At 35.6% G+C, this 17,297-nt stretch overlaps 1 protein-coding gene across 1 annotated transcript in view; it reads right to left on the reverse strand.

Annotated features, from left to right (window-relative positions):
- Nucleotides 1-17,297, reverse strand: part of NCAM2 (neural cell adhesion molecule 2) — a 177,888-nt gene that overhangs the window by 47,625 nt on the left and 112,966 nt on the right. The window contains exon 11 of the mRNA XM_022574728.3: nucleotides 6,287-6,460. Coding sequence (XP_022430436.2) covers nucleotides 6,287-6,460 — 174 coding nt within the window. The remainder of the gene's footprint in view (nucleotides 1-6,286; nucleotides 6,461-17,297) is intronic.

Consider the following 17,297-nt stretch of genomic DNA (forward strand, 5'->3'; position numbering starts at 1 on the left):
TAGGGGTAAGACACTACACATTATAGTCTCAGTTTTCTCCTTTATATGGATTGCCCTCAGCTTTATTCTCTGTAAAACAGAATATATTGATACTACCAAATTCTTCAGTTTGTTGACTATTGACTTTATTTTCAGTTCTCACCAAAATGATTGCAAAAGAGTGAATATTTGGGACTGAATTGTATTCCTTCCCCCCCAAATTTATATGTTGAAGCCCTAATGTGATCCTTTTGGAGGTGGGGCCTTTGGGAGGTAATTAGGTTTAGATGAGGTTATGAGGGTGGAGAAATTAGTGTTCTTATAACAAGAGGACTAGAAAGCTGAGCACGCTGCACACTTTCTCTCTCTTTCTCTGTCTCCCTCTCTCTTCTCTGTCTGGACATGGTGAGAAGGTGGCCACCTGCAGGCCAGAGAGAGGGTCCTCCTAGGAATCAAACCATATGGCACCTTGACCTTGGACTTCCAAGTCTCCAGAACTGTGGGAAATAAGTATCTGTTGTTTAATCCACCTGATCTAAGACATTTTGTTACAGCAGCCTAAACTAAGACAGAAATGTTAGTTACCTTTAATGTTACATTAATTGCCTGATCACTGATATTTTGCCTCAGCAAGGAGGAACAACATGATCATTTTAGAAGACTATCTATATACAGTGTGAGGTGGAATGAATATATTTTCAGAGTAATTTCACTCAAAACATCATCGACAAATCTTCTTGTACTAAATGAGAATTTGCTCGCTTATTAATATAAACCAATTTTGTTTCTCAAGTCAGCTAATAAATGACTTGGAAATATCCTAGAAAACATTTTGAGGGCAAAGGAACCATATTTAAATGTTCTGATGATTTATTTGACAGAAATATCTTTCAATAGAAAAAATTGAGAAATAGTGCTAAATAAATGAAAATCATAAATTCTTAGTTTTGTGTATACACATATTCATAACTATATACAGATACCTGCATTGCAGAATTTATTATACCTCACAATTCAAACTTCAACAAGATTTTGATCTATGAAATTAGATCAGCTTTTGGAATTTTATTTAAAATAGATACATAATAAAGAGGATATTATAGTAAATATGGAGATGTCAGCTAAGATTCCCATTTGCTGCCTAGCTGGGGATAATTCAGGCTGTAGACGGTTAGGGTCTGTCTCAGGTGCAAAAAGCTGTCTCTAACACAGTTGTACTGTTCCCGGAGAAGCTTGCACCTGAGTAAAGAAAGAAGCAAGGGTATAAAGGACTGGCCATTTTAGCCTAAGGTGGACATTATACAGAATGTAATACTCCTCATTCCAGACTTCCTTGATGGGTGGGCTGAGGCATTATCATGCCTCCAGTACAGTCCAACTTCCCTCCTGCCTGATCAAAGCCCTAATTCCTTTTACAAGATACCCTGCAGTCCAAACTAAATCTCTGTGTCTGCTACTGGATAATAAAATATGGAACAGTTGATACCAAAAGTAGAGGTCTCTGATGAGGCAGGAGATTTGATAGGGTATTCATCAGTGAGTTTGATGCATTAGACTTTTGAGATGTACAGAGGAAAATGGAGTTTAGGCACTAAATGGTGCACAAGGCTGCCATGCCAGCGTTGAACTGGGACCGCAGCAAAAAAGGGCACTGCAACAGGTCCAAGCAGTGGTTCAAGTTGCCCTGCCACTTGGGCCATATGACTGATGCAGTGAACCTAACGTTGTTTGATGTATTAGGATGGGAAGAAATATTCTGTGGCATTTGTGGTCATTCCCAGGGGAGAATCACAATGAAGTCTCCAGGTTTCATGAGCAAGGTAATACCATATTCTGTGCAGAATTATATACCTTTTAAAAAAATTCCTGGCATGTAATTGAGCAAGAAGAAATGACCGGCTAAGGGATCACAATCAGACCACATGGCCGTGTAACTGGAGCTGCCCATCAAGACCTGCCTACTGACCCACTACATCTTAAGGTCATGTTGCTCAATAACCATTTATTATAAGTGAAGTGGTCCATCCAAGATGGACAATGTTGCCTTGAGAGATCCTCATCCAGTTGACTGAGGTTTTGTGGAGCCTGCACTGCAGTTCAATTACTCCATTTTCCCAGCTTTGTTTCTCCCCTCTTCTTTCAAAGATGTCTATCCCTAATAAATACCTTGCTTCTTCTGTAGACACAAATGTATTGAAAGGGGGATATATAACAGATTCACCTTACAGAGACTCAATAATAAGGTGCTATAAAATAACCCTTTCCCTTCTCCCACCTCTACCAAATTTCATCATTCCCTCTACCCTCTGCTCTCGTATATTTTGGCACTTGAAATACTGAAATGAATGGGCATACTAGTTCCACTCATGGAATTTATAAGCTAGGAGAAAAGATAAATCAGAGATTTGTAGTATAAGAAGTAGAATATGATATAATGTAATATATTAAAATATAAATACAATATAATGTAAGAAATATGTTGTTGCTTGCTGGAGACTCATTCTGGGGGAAGAGAGAATTTTAGTGTGAAAGCACTTCCAAGAAGGACTGATTGTGAGAGCACATTGTAGGTTGGCCAGGGTAAAAGGGTAATTCTAGGCATTGTTAAAAGGACATAAGCCTGTCTGGTTGGAAAAATGTGAGCAAGGTTGAAGTATAACTTTTAAAGGAAACCGTAGTGACTCAATGAAAATATGTGTGCTTAAGGTAGAAAGTTTAAATCTAAACTATGTTATATATTCTAACATTCAAATTATTGATGTAAATTTTACAGAAAACATGACTATGATTATGCATTCCATATTTTATATTTCTATCAACATAAAGCATTTGTTATTCTGATCTATATCTCTTTATGTTATTCTATATCTTTACTATATCTTTACAAAAATGGTACATCTCTTTGCTAAAGGAAGAGCAAATGCCAGACACACATTTTCTAGATTGTTAGGATTGGTTCCAGTGGGATTGTCCAGCTTGTCCCTGGCTACCCTTTGCATTTATGTTTTTCTCTTAGTTACATATTTACATTCCTGCCTGTTAACCAAATACTAGGGCTACAAGATGAAACACTTAAAGATTTGAGTTTTTATACATGAAATGAGATCACCTTATCATTTGAGATATACAGTGTAAATTCAACATTAAATTAGATTACTAAAGTGCACTTAATCTCAAGTCCAGCAACAGAAAGTTGTGTGGAAATGCGTGGGCCTGCTTCTGCTGTCTTGGAATTTTCAACTGCAATAATTCATAAAGAGAAGAAAGAGATGGAAAATACTAAGCAATTGAGAAAATGTTAGGCATCCCCCGCAGAGTTGAATAAGAAGAGGCTGAACTGTCTCTGGAACCTCAGTCCCAACATTCCAACCCCCAAGCTCACTGCATCACACTCTGTATAAGCAGAAGATGACACGGAGAAGAATATCATTCCATTGGAGTAGTGCACCTTCCTCCTAGGAGAGGTCTCTCTTCCTTTCTGGCAGGTGAGGATAACACAAACGGATGAATAGATCCATTGGATTTGTCAGCAAAAAGTGGAGGTGGAGGGACTTTGGTATTTCAATCCTCATTTGGAATTCTTGTTTTTACAGAACATTAATCTGTCTTCTGGAAGAGGAAACCTGTGAGGCAGTCTAGGTTCTTATATTTCAGCTTAATAAGGATGTGGAACTTTTCCTCAGGTCAAATGGATACTCCATAAAGTTGATGGACTATAGTTACACTCAGGGCGAAACCTACTGAGACAAGGGCGAGGAGGTCAAGCTGAGCAGTGTTCCATCTGAGGACACTCTCTCTCCAAAAAGTCTTCTGGTGTGCTTGCACCCCACACATGCATTCTCAGGAGACAGGTATTTAGATGTGGTCTCACAGAGAGCACAGGTGTCAGGCACAGCCTGAGGAGAATTACAGCACCAGAAAAATAAGAGGTATTTGACTCCTTTTTTCTCTCCGAGAGAAGATGTAGTTCATGCCACCTTCCCACTCTCAGCTCCCCAGGATAAGATCCAGCTGTATGGGGGCCAGAGAAAATATGAGTGCTAAATTGGACTTTATAAGTTTTAAGTTTTGCGGGATTTAACTGAATGTATTTGTACTTGAAGAGGACCATAAATCTATAGTGTCTGCTAAAGATGTTAAATAACAGAAAAGGAGATTTCCCCCAAAATGATGAAATGAGTAATTGGATTAAAAAATTGTGTTTGTACTACACTGAGTTGAAATCATGTTTGGTTACATGATTGTAACCTGATTCAAGGAACTTATTAACATATCTTTGAAAGGAGAGTAAGCTGCGAAAAAGAAAAAAAATGTATCAGTGCAGATATTTCCCTCATGTAAAGGGGAGAAAGCTCCAGCCACGGGACTTAAAGTATTTTGGTCTTATTGGCAAGCTTTAAGCTGTCCCAGTCTGAAGCCATTAAATGCCATATTCATGTGACTTCTCTTTCTGACATTAGAGACTCACCAAACACACTTCGGACACATTTTCTTTCCTACGTAATATACACACGTACTCATTGTATAGACTCTGAATGTCTCATTTCTGGGATAGTGATTTCTCACAGTAAATCACCAAATGTTCTTTGCTATTATATACCACTGTTATAAGCATGGGAATTTGCCTCTGAGCGATGTATACATGGGGTACAAAATCAGGTTTATGAACTTGAAGAACTTGGCCAGTCCAAAGCCATGATAAATTCTCCATGGTGTTGCAACTTTGTAAGAAGTCTTGGGAAAATCTATTCACCTCCTCCCTCTAACCCAGGGTGGAGGGGCAGGGTGTGGCAGTACTATTCTGCCGAGTGTAATTTCTATCCTGTTCAGACCTCACATTCCGTTTCTTCATGTCTGTGATGGAGTGCCCACTATCAATATTCTCTACTGTCAGAAATATCTTCTCTTTCTGTCTCTCGCCTTTCACCCTCTCTTGTTTTCTCTTTCTTAAAAAAATATGACTCCTACATCTAGGATAATCATTTCTTTTACTAGCGTCCTTGAACTCACTCATTCATTCTTTTCTGCATGACCTTTATGCATCTTCTCTCCTGAATCACATAGCATGTACACAAAGAACATTAACTATCCAGAATTTCTCATCATTAAAAGCAGTGGTAAGAGCTGACCTGTTTGGGGGCATTATTTGAAGAATGTGTAAATGATTCATGATTGATTGACAAAATTCCCAACACTTCTATCAAAAACCTATAGCTACTCTTAGTCAAAACTGAACAAGCAGGTGCCAACACAGGTGAGCCTCAAATGATTTTATCTGTTCTGTCTCCATTGTCCACTAGGACAATTCTTCCCAGGAGGGCTCATGCCTTTTATAGAACCTTCACACTACATGTTAGGGTCAAGGCAGAGCCAGCAAAGGAGGAACACTCTGCAGCAGTACTTTCCTCACTATTTTATACTGTCGTTTTGGGCCATGTATTGCTTTTACTATACAATATAAGCATTTTATTTCCATTCAAGGAAACAAGCTCATAAGTGTGTGTGCAATTAACAGAGTCCAACTCTGGTAATTCAGTATTATTCCCTAATTTAGTTTCTTCTAATAATGGAGAAAAAAGTCACATATTCACATGATGAAATTCTACATAAGTGAAAAGAACTGTTGCAAAGTGTTCTAACTTCTCATAGCTAGCTAATTCTATTATTCAAAATCTTATGACACGCAGTAAAAATTTGAGTTTTCAAAACATAATTTTGAAGGAGATTTTCTTACGCAAGGTCAATTTTTATAGATGGCTTCATGAGTATATATACAAGGCATACATTTTACAGTATGACTTTCACACCTACTTATGAAAGAAATATTATTAATAAATAGAAAACACACACTTGATAATATTCAGCCATCAAATGTAACATGTCAGCAATTTGTTTTCAAACACCCAAGTTTTAAATACTAACTTTTCCCCTGGAATTAAACTTTGGTGATTTTGCTAAACTTTTTTTTTTTTTTTTTAATTTTATTTTTGGCCGAGCCGAAAGGCTTACAGGATCTTAGTTCCCTGACCAGGGAGTGAACCCAGGCCCATGGCAGTGAAAGTGCCAAGTCCAAACCACTGGACTGCCAGGGAATTCCCAAAACTCTTTAATCTTTACTAAAGATGGAAACTTTTCTACTCTTTATTAAAGTATTCTTAAGAAGAATAAGACAGTGGGAACGTCTTTCCAATCCTATCTCATGAAAAGAAAGAAAAGTAGCATGTTGAAGGAAACTAAAAAGCTAATCACACAGGTATGTTGGAGATCAGCTTGAATTAACCAACACACTCTGAAATCATTGACTCACTTTGAACTCCATGGGAGCGTACTATTTTCCAGGTTTCTGATGCCACTTCTTTAACATCCACTTGATAGTGATTAATAGGCACACCTCCATGGGAGTCCGGCTTGCTGAAAGAAACCTTGGCTGTGGTCTGTGACAGCTCTATAATCTTCACTCCATAGGGATTGGATGGCACATCTACAAAGGAATAAAAACAAAGGAAATATAACCCAGGTAATGTGGATGGCCATTATTAAGACTTATGGTGCTCTGAGCACTAGGAATAAAAGACAATTGCTGCCTATATCACTTAATATATTTGAAACACAAAGCTTGCATAAACCGCTGAATGATCTCTTCAAATTGCAAGAAGGTATATATTAGTCAATCTTTATTACTATAGAAAATAAAGAGTAAAATATTCAATATCAAATTTCATTTATTGGGAGAATAATTTTACTTCTGCCTTTACTATACAATATAAGCATTTTATTTCCATTCAAGGAAACAATCTCATGAGTGTGCATGTGTGAGTGTGTGTGTGTGTGTTTGTGTGTGTGAGAGAGAACATGCAGGCACAATTAAAGTATAAGAATAGATTTTACTGAATCATTAGCATAAAGAATTATCTTTTGTGAAAATGTGAGATTTACTTCCATTTTGTTTATTAAAATTATATTAATAACTTGGTGGCAAGTGTTAAGTTTAGATAAATTGTCATTATGAAGTAAATAAAACTGTAAACTATCTTTTAAAATTTTATTTAAGTATCAGTTAATTAAAATAAAGTTAGATATTTAAGTTTAATCCCTGTATTTAAAGGAGACAGCTACAAAATTCTTCTTCTATGTGTTTTTGTATTAATCCATTACTCACATTATTTCAAACTCAAGAAGATATCCTGGGTGAAATTTCATTTTATTTTCTAGTACACAAAGCTTTATAAAGAATCATCTGAAAGGTCGAACAGGCAACAGGAGAAAATAAGAGGGAAAAAAGTCTTGATAAGGAAATCGATGAAACCTTTGCTCTGGAAACATGAGTAATTAGAGGCATGTTAAACATTAAAGGAATTTCTCTCGGTCCTTTCTGTCTCTCAATCTCTCTCTCATTTTTTTCAATATCACATTTGAAGAAAATCATAAAGATTGGAAATTTACACTTAGTTTATGTAAATTATATGCATGTGTTATATAAATATGTGAATAAAATATATAGTTCCATCTCTGGAATTAGCTCTACAAAAACAAAAATAAAAAAAACACTTGATTGAAAATAATGCAGTAAACGTAAATTTTTGTTCTGATATAACCAAACATTCATATAAAAATCTCTAATGGCTGTCAAAAGTCAAATGTGCCTTATTTGCTAAAGTTAAAAGAGAGCACTGTAGGTCAAATAAAAATACGCCTTATGAATGGTACTGGGCAAGAGCCAAGAAGGCAGGTTTATGGCCTTTTAGATATTAATATTGTAAAGAAATGCAACAGTGTACAGTTCAGCTCTAATTAGTAACTGTAAATTATTTGGAGATCCTATGAAGTGCATTATGCTGTAACTCTAAGGTTCAGAAATAAATGTGCAGAATACTGATGCATCCCAAAGTCATATTGCTATTAAAATCTTATCTGGAAGTAAACATTTTAAATTATCTTAATAATTTATTTAAGTTGTCATAAACATGATCATAGTTTTAAAAAGTTTCTTTAATCCCTGGGTTATAACTATAGGTTCTTTTCATCTGTAGGTTTGATCTAAAGTTTGAAGAGGAGGAAAAGACACACACACATTGATTGTTCTGAATAACACTACCAATTCCTCACCTCATGCTGAGTGACTCTCTAATGTCAACTAGGTCTAGGTTGGACATCACAGCAATGATAACCTTTAGTTTGAGGATACACTTCAAAAGGAAAGGTTTTAAGTACTAGGGAATGAGAAAGAAATGTGATTCTTCTGGGCTTTTACTTTTGACCATATGGCATGTATAGGGTTCTGGGTTCTTACCCTCAGGGCAGAAGTATACACCATTTGCTAAGCTGTACACCCTGACATGGTACACCAACCAGGTTTTTATTCATAGCACAAAAGTACCATCACCAAAATATAAGCCAGTGGGCATCTTTTTCTAGCCATATAGTCTATTTTCAGACCTGTTGACTCTTACCTTGGTTTTTCATTTACATTTATTTTTTATTGGCCTCTTCTTTCTGTTACCTGACTAAAAAGCAAAGTGTGCTTATGATTTGCAACTCTAAACTCTTCCTAAATATTTGTTTCCATTCTGATTTTACATGTCCAACCACCCACTGACTACTAAATTATGAATTTCTTGTAGAAAGGGACAAAATACTTGATATACACAATTTATACATGCATGCATACATACATATATACATATATGTATCATTGAAAATACTGATAGACTATACTCAGTCCTCAGGAAATACATGATGTATTAAATATTTCAGTAATTAAAAACAGTACACAAAGGTATAGAGTATGTCCAAGTGAATAGTGCCTGATGTAGAACCAACATCTCTAATTCTTCTCTCCACTTTCTCAATTGTTTTGTAATCACATTCATCCTTGACTCTACCTCCGATATACATCAAAATTAGTCACAAAGTTATTTTCATCTTTCCTGCATTATAATTCTTATATCCATCTTTTCCTTCCTGTTTCTACTGTTAACTCCCAAGCCCAGGCCCTATCTGCTTCTACCTGCAATGCCATTATTGGCTCTCAGCTTCCTTTTCTATGGACAGCCCACCAAATTTCAAACCATATGGCAGGTAATGCAAAATCAATTTTTCTAAAGTACCATTCTGATCACGTCACTTCCCTGAGGAAGATATTCAGGAGCTTCCTCCTCTTTACAACAGCAAACTTAGACTTCAGTCTGGCTTTCAAGATCCTGAAATATCTAAGCTCACTGGGTGTATGCAAGCATATTGTAAAAGATAATCAAACGCAGTCCAGTGTTTCAAATAGGGCTTGTGGATGTGAATTCCATATGCAGTGCTCCCATCATTGTTAGCATATTTTTCTAAATTACATCGTAGCACCTTTCATCTTAATAATTAATGAATGCCACCTATCCCTGAAAGAATAAATAGGACAATGATGCAAACACATATTTATTTACTCTTCCTTTTCACCTCGACCGGTACCAATATAGGGTTCGATGAAGAGCCTGGATATATATAATCAGAATCTATGGATCCAAAGTCTGGTCTTGCTACTTTTGTCAACTTCAGCCTTGGACAAGTCTCTTAATCTTTTCAATCATCAGTATTTTTCTCCCTAAAATAGAGATTAGAATAATATCCACTGCTAGGATGCTATGAGTATTAAATAATGAAGAACACATAAAACAGAACTTGAAATATACTAAGCACTTAGTAAATATTAGTCATCATAGTCTTTGCTATCCTTCTCTGGTAACCATTCTCTTACTATCACTTTATTTTGTATTCATTGGCATCTATCAATATTTTAGTCAAATGGTAGGTAAAATATACAATACTGAGGTTCAGCTTAGAAATATCTGCTGTGTATAATAGCAAAGACTTGGTGTCACGGTCTAAGAGTCAGATAGGAACAGTCTCTGGAGTTGCTGTATGATTCTAGGCAAATTAAACTTATTGGGTACCAGTTTTCTTATAAGCAAAATGTCAAGTTGCTGTTGTAAGGGTGAGTTGATGGATATACATCAAAGGACATTTACAAATATTATTCTCAGTTACCCTTTCTTTAAAATGACTCTCAGGGTCTAAATAACATTGATAAGCATTTTGATATTTAAACATATGCCTAAGTCATAGTTTGATCAAAGTATAAATGAGAAAACTTATAAAAAGTCTGCCTTGGTAATTACTTTATATTGTAACAGGTAAAGGAACAATAAGAGGAGTTGCTCCTCTGACTTTAATTCTGATAAAATAAAAGAATACAATTAAATAAAAAAGAACTAATAAGTAAAGTAAAAGTACAAGAAACTTTATGAAAAAGGAAGAGGGCAATAAGCAGATATATGCATAGATGTTTGGAAATAAAGTGAAAATAATACATCAAATATTATGTTCCCCCATCTAACAAAAAAAAGCATCCCAAAGTGAAGATGCCCCTATAAGGCAAAATTCTGAAAGCATATGCCCAAAGATATTCATGTAGAAGAAAAGAAAGAGAGTTGAAGAATATAATGCACCTGCAAAAGATATCTTGGATGAGTAAATATTTTAAGTTGAAAAATTTCAAATTGAAGATGAATCATGGGATTACAAAACAGTATTTCCTCAGGATTCAGGATAAGGTGAGAGTCAAAAATGTTGAATACAACAGCAATATAAAAGATGATTTGTGGATGTGTATGCATGTGTGTGTATTTTAAATCTTTAAACTCTCTTCCTCAACTGTGTCCTCAATTATCAGAGAATAAATAGACCTTGATATCAAAAGTGAAAAACAGAAATCATCAAGTAAGTTCACTCAAATTGTATTCTATCACTTTTGGATTAATGGAAGTACACTCTCCTCTTTCCCAAGACCAAATCCTCCATCTCTGAATGGCGTTACTTTTACTTTTTTCTTCTGCAGAACACTGCATCACCAGGTAGCTCTTCTCTTCCCTTTTTTTTCTCTTTTGGAGTTTCAGTCTCTCTTTCTTCTCTGCCTTATTACCATGAACTATAAAAATCTCCCAAATGACAAGCTCTTCTTTTGTTTCCCTGTCACACTGCTTGAATAGATTGTTCCTAATTTCTGTCCCAACATCTTTACTTCTGGAACTTTGGTTTACTAGAATGCTGGGAAGCTGGCAACTAAGGTAGGGTTCAGAGTCACTGACTCAGCTCTTTCCCCACAGGTGAGGATGTGGTCTTGCTAAACTTAGATCAATAGGAACAGTTTGATATTTGTCAGCCTTTGTAAGTGAAAGTACTGAAGTGAATATTTTTCTAGAATGGTGTTTGAAACCTTACCTTAAATATTTTCTAATGATACTCCACATACGTTTCCATCATCTTTGCTACTCCCCTTTATCATAAGAAATGGAAGGCTAAAATCTTTATTTCCCAGGTTCACTTGTTGCTATGGTTGTTAGAACCATGGAGGCACTTAGGATGAGCTGCACATCTTAGTGGTTTAACATGCTGAAAGAGTGTGTGTGACATCCCTACTCTTCTGAGGAGGTGCCCGTGGACAAAGAGACCTACAGATGTGGATGATGGAAGCAGCTGGACTCCCTATTCCACAGTCTAATCACACAGTTCCTGGTGCTGGTGGCTGTGATATCAGCAGCAGGGCAGCTTGGCTGCAGGGCTTTCTGACCTCTGATTAGCAGTTGCAGACTTGATCTTGCACCTCACTTGAGGTATATTATGACCTTGAAGCCAGAAGATTGGTAGCTATCTCGTGCCTTCCCTTTTCCCTGCTTCTCAAACGACTTCATAACCACCCAATTCTCTATATTAAATTATTTTCTCCTAGGTTTGTTCATCAGTCTCCACCTGATAAAAAGTCTCAAATATTAAGGGAATTATCATATAAAGAATTGAGCTTCCTAGATTTAGCAAGACCCAACATGCAGAGTGTAGCTATCAACTGCATGCACCTCAGGGATGATGCTGAGATGGGTTCCATCTGCTTCTGCTCTGAGCAGCCACCTTATTTCCAATAAATTTTATATATTTTTTCCTATTTCAATTGTGAGCTTAATCTAATGTTATAGCCAATCTGTAGCACATCTGAGGCCCTGCAAATTCCTCACTTCATTACCCAAATGCCAAATCAAATCATTATCCTATTGATCTTTTAACAGAATTTGATCACATATGTTTAAAATTTTCTCCTCGCAGGTAGTTACACTAACTCTCTAAATAATTATTTTCAATTTTATTTGTTCATATACTTAAAAATCCATCAATTAAACTGAGGTACTCCAGGGATCTGTCCTTGATTACATCATTTACCTCTTATACTCTCCATTTAATCCAAGGTATTAATTATTAATGATTTCCTCAATTATACCCAAGTCTTGACCCTTGTCAAAATTCATGGAGTCCCATGTCCCATTATTAATTGTGCATTTCAACTATGATTCATAGGCAAATCAAATGAAACACACTGAATCCTTTATACATTCAATAATTCATGTAAATCTTCTGTATGCCAGGCAATTTTCTATGTTCTGGGATAAAAATTGAGACAGCCATCACTTCTCTTATAGAGATTACATGCTAACTACATAAAAATAATTGTAATGTATAAATTATTTTATACAAACACTGTGGTCAAAATTAAGCAGACAAGTGAGATAGTTTAGGTGGGGATGGGAGCAGAATTGGAGTGTTGTAATTTTGAATTTTGTGGACAGAAATCTCTTTGTTAAAAAAGTAATATTTGATCAAGGACTTAAAGGATAAGAAAACAACTCATATGAAACTGCTACGAAGAGAAAATTGTAAGTACAAAGATGAAATGTGCCTTGAGGGTTTAAAGAAGGGGGGCAGTCTGTGGAGAGCAAGATGACCAAGGTGTGGGGAAAGGAGATGGAATTCAGAGAAGGCCACTGGGGGTGGAGTGAAGAGAAACCTTGTGAAGCATGATAGGTCTTTATAATCACTATGGCTTCATCTCTGAACAAAATAGGAAGCCACTGGAATGCTTTCAGCAGAAGAGGATTATGCCTTAATTACTTAACTATTTGTTTAATAATAAGAAGCCCTTGAGATCTTTTATTTAGGCTATACTCCAGGGGGGGCATAAGCCAAATGGGAAAGCCAGTTTAGGACTTTATGCAAAAATATACATTAAAAACAAAACCAAACCAAACCAACAAAAACAGCTAGAGTACAGAATATAGAATATAGAAATTTCATGAGAATAGTAAGACCCTGTAAACACCTTGTTGGTAAAAGAGTCAATAAGACTTGCTAAAGTGTTGGGTGTATGGTCTGATTAAAAAAGTTGATCAACGATGACTGTGAGTCTCTTGACCTGAACAACTGGAGACAGTTGCCACTTACTGAGATAGGAAAGAATGCCAAAGGAAGATATGTAGAGGTGAATACAGATTAGCTTTTGATATCTGGACATTTGGAGATTTGCGTTGGCTCTAGAACATCTTTGTGGAGAGGGAATTAAGCTTGATATAAAAGTATAGAATTCAGGGAAAATATCCAAGCTGATGACATATTTTGGAGTTTTAGAGTATAGGTGGTATTTAAATCATAAAAATTAGAATAACAAAGGTGTGAGTGTAGATAAAATAAAAGAGACCCCCAAACTGAAGTACAGTGATTTTTAAAGTTCAGAGAAATATGGAACTACTAGGAATGAACACCAAAAAGAGCCCGATGAGGAAGAAGAAAAACCAGGAAAGCATGGTGACATGACTGCTATGTTGTGGGTTAGGGAGATGACTCAAGGAGAAAGACACACTCAATTGTGTAATTTGCTGCTAGATGAAGAAGTATGAGGATTGAGAATTGACCACTGGATCGAGCATAAGAAGGTCAGTGGATACCTTGATAATAGTAGGTTTTACAGAGCAGTGGAGGTAAAAACAAGACTGAAAGTGTTTGTGACAGAATGAGAGGAAAGTAATTAGGTGCAGCAAATATAGTCAATTATTTTGTGAACTTATTAACAGAAATGATGCAGAAGTGGAGAAATGATGCAGTAGCCAGAAGGATTCATAAGGTCACAATAATTTTATTTAAGACAGAAGGAATTATTTTCCACTCTAGAATAAGAAAGAAAGAAAGGAAGGAAGGAAGGAGGGAAGGAAGGAAGGAAGGAAGGAAGAAAGGAAGGAAGGAAGAAAAGGACTTCCTTGGTGGTTCAGTGGTTAAGAATCTGCCTGCAAACGCAGGGGACATGGGTTTGAGTCCTGATCTGGGAAGATACCACATGCTGCAGAGCAACTAAGCCTGTGCGCCACAACTACTGAGCGTGCGCTCTAGAGCCCGTGAGCCACAACTACTGAGCCCATACACCACAACTACTGAGTCCATGTACCTAGAGCCCATGCTCTACAACAAGAGAAAACATTGCAATGGGAAGCCTTTGCACTGCAACAAAGAGTAGTCCCCGCTCGCCGTAACTAGAGAAACCCCACGCGCAGCTACGAAGACCCAACACAGTCAAAGATAGGTAGATAGATAGATAGATAGATAGATAAATTTATTTTTTAAAAAAGAAAGAAATAAAGGGAGGGAGGGAGAAAAAAAGAGAAAAACAGAAAAGAAAAGAAAAGAAAGAAAAAAAGGCTTATTTTTTTATATTGACATTCACCAGAGCAAAAGAAAAGCAATCCATTTCCCTAATTATATATATATATATATATATATATATATATATATATATAATATATACTCTCTCTCTCTCTCTCTCTCTCTCTCTATATATATATATATATATACATATACATTTATATATTAGGCTATTTAGAGAAAGATAGAAATAGAAACATAGAAATCAAGATAGTTGTTTCATGATAAGTGGATCATGTTGCTTTATGACTAAAACTCCAAACTTCCCTTGCTGTATATATGATGTAACAGAATGTAAACATGATGAATGTTTTTAAGGAGATCCATAATTTGTTTTCTTACTGACTTTCTATTCATATCACCACCACTGACCCACCCACAAGATATGCCATCCAGTCCTCCATTAAATGCTCATGCCTTTTCCCATCTTGATTCTTTCCATCTTTCTACTACTTCTTCACTGGATCTGTTTCTACTCCTTCAGATTCAGTTAAAAAGTCAATACCTGTTTGAAGCTTTCCCCAAGAATTACAATCATAATTTCATTTTGTGTTCCTAAGCATTTGATTCACACTTCTATTGCAACTCATATCTTTTATACTATAGCTTACTTGGAAAATCAGTTGCTAAGTATTATTCATCTTTGTATTCCCAAGATCTAAACCAGTGCTTAGCACCTACCAGAATCACACTTTATGTATGCTGAGTGAGTAGATTAACAAGTGATTCAGAATTGATACAAGCATGGATCCCTAAAAATAATATCTAGTTATATTAGTTTAATTTTTTTCAGAGGAGTATGGGAATGAGGAAATTAAAAGGATGTCATAAATAGTATTTGAAGACAAATAAAAGCTTGCCTTACAATATAGGAAAAAAAGAGAAAGATGTAGATTTTCCAGACTAGATCATAAAACTGATCATGTAGAAGAAATCTAGTTTTGTATTCAGTTGAAGAAAGTGTGTTTTCAAGTGAACTACTTTTAACCTGCTTTCAAGTTTTACAGAACAAGGGTCTGGATAAAATGCTGTCCAGGTACAAGGGCAAGTAGATTGACTATAAGTCCATATCTACAGAATTCTGTTCAATTGATCCAGTTTAACCTGTAAGATGGTCTCTATTCACAAAAATGACTTGTATAGGCTTATCCATGACCTAGGTGAAAAAAAAGATGACTGCTTCATGATATTTGTGAATTAAATCAATCTAAGAAAGAGAACAAAAATACTGGATTTGACAGGGTCTCAGTAGTTTAAAATGATGAGTTCAAATAGGCATGATTAAATTTAATAGGGGTAAGTACAGAGTCCTGAACTGAGGTTAAAAAAAGGAATCAATTGTGAAACATAGCAGAGGAGACCTCATTTAATAGCAGTTTGTGTGAAAAAGATGTAGGAAAAAACACTGGAAGGAAAAATGTGGCAAAGTCAAATGAAATTTTATATTACTTAATAAAATACAGTGTTCAGAATAAACAAGGTCATTATCTCATTATCAGATTTTACTGTGCATTCATCTGTGATGTCCAGATCTGGGTATTATATCTAAAGAGACCTCAACAATATGGATTATTGTTTATAGTTTATTTCTTATACCCATAAGAAAAGTGACAAATATAAACTATAATTTGACTGTAATAGTAAGTCACTAACACTTGTCGAGCACACACCGTGTGCTAGTGCTTTGGCTGCATTTCCTCACTTAGTCCTCGCAATGGTCTTCTCAGGTAGATCTTGGAGAGGCTTCCGTGGCATGCTGAAACCCCCTTCAGATCCAAGGCTCCCTTTCCCCAGTGCTGGAAGTGTTAACTGCTGACAGCTTACAGCAGAGTCCCTCCCCTGAAACTGCCCAGGAGAAGGTAACTTGATCAGAAAAGGGTGTCAATTAATAAAGCAAAGGTGAGATCTCCATATTAAAGTTTACTATGAAAAGTTTACAGTTAAAAACTAAGTATAGCAATGATGAAATGAATTAAGAAAGTTAAGAAAATTATGCATAAAATCATTTGATGAGGTTGAAAAGATAAAGTCTTTCAGGAAAAGCTCTTTAAAATCCACATGTACATATACAGAATGTCTTGTCAGATTATGATCTATTGGAAGTAGAAATCTATAAAGAAGAAATGATAATTGTTATATGGTTGCAATTTCATTTATCCTTATGTGTTCTACATTTTTAATTTGCTCCAAGATAGGCATTTAAATTAAAAAAAAAACAAAGTATGCTTCCTAGCTAGGAAGTCACCAGGAGGTACATTTTTTAAAATTTCATGATGAAATCCTTAAATAAATTCTCTTTCTGTCTCAGTCTCTATCTAATTTTATTTTTATTTGCATGTTGATAAAACATTAATTTAACAAAATTAGTTATCAGTCACATGTAAAAAATGTTGTGTTTCCCATAAAATTATAGAAAAAAATGTATTTATTTCAGTTTTCTGAAGATGAGAACTAGACCAGAGAGGACTGGACCAATCTTTGCCAATGAATATGAAGCCAGAGTTTAATAGAAGGGTTTTTGTGATTTAATCAAAGCACAGTGAAATATCTCTTATTTAAAAAAAAATCATTCTAGAAATGAACAATCATAGGTTCCTTGGTATTACTTTTGTGAAAATGTAAAAACAAATATGGGGTTAAAGAATAGGACTTGACCCATTAAGGTCATACGTAGGAAATGGTACCATAAAAAGAAATGCTGCCCTCTGGAGCACTTTGATCTAGCCAATATTTTAGTCTACTCATTATTTAAATTGTTA

This window comes from Delphinapterus leucas, chromosome 4, assembly GCF_059928025.1.
Source record: "Delphinapterus leucas isolate spDelLeu-1000000601 "Yukka" chromosome 4, BTC_Dleu_Yukka2, whole genome shotgun sequence".
NCBI lineage: Eukaryota > Metazoa > Chordata > Mammalia > Artiodactyla > Monodontidae > Delphinapterus > Delphinapterus leucas.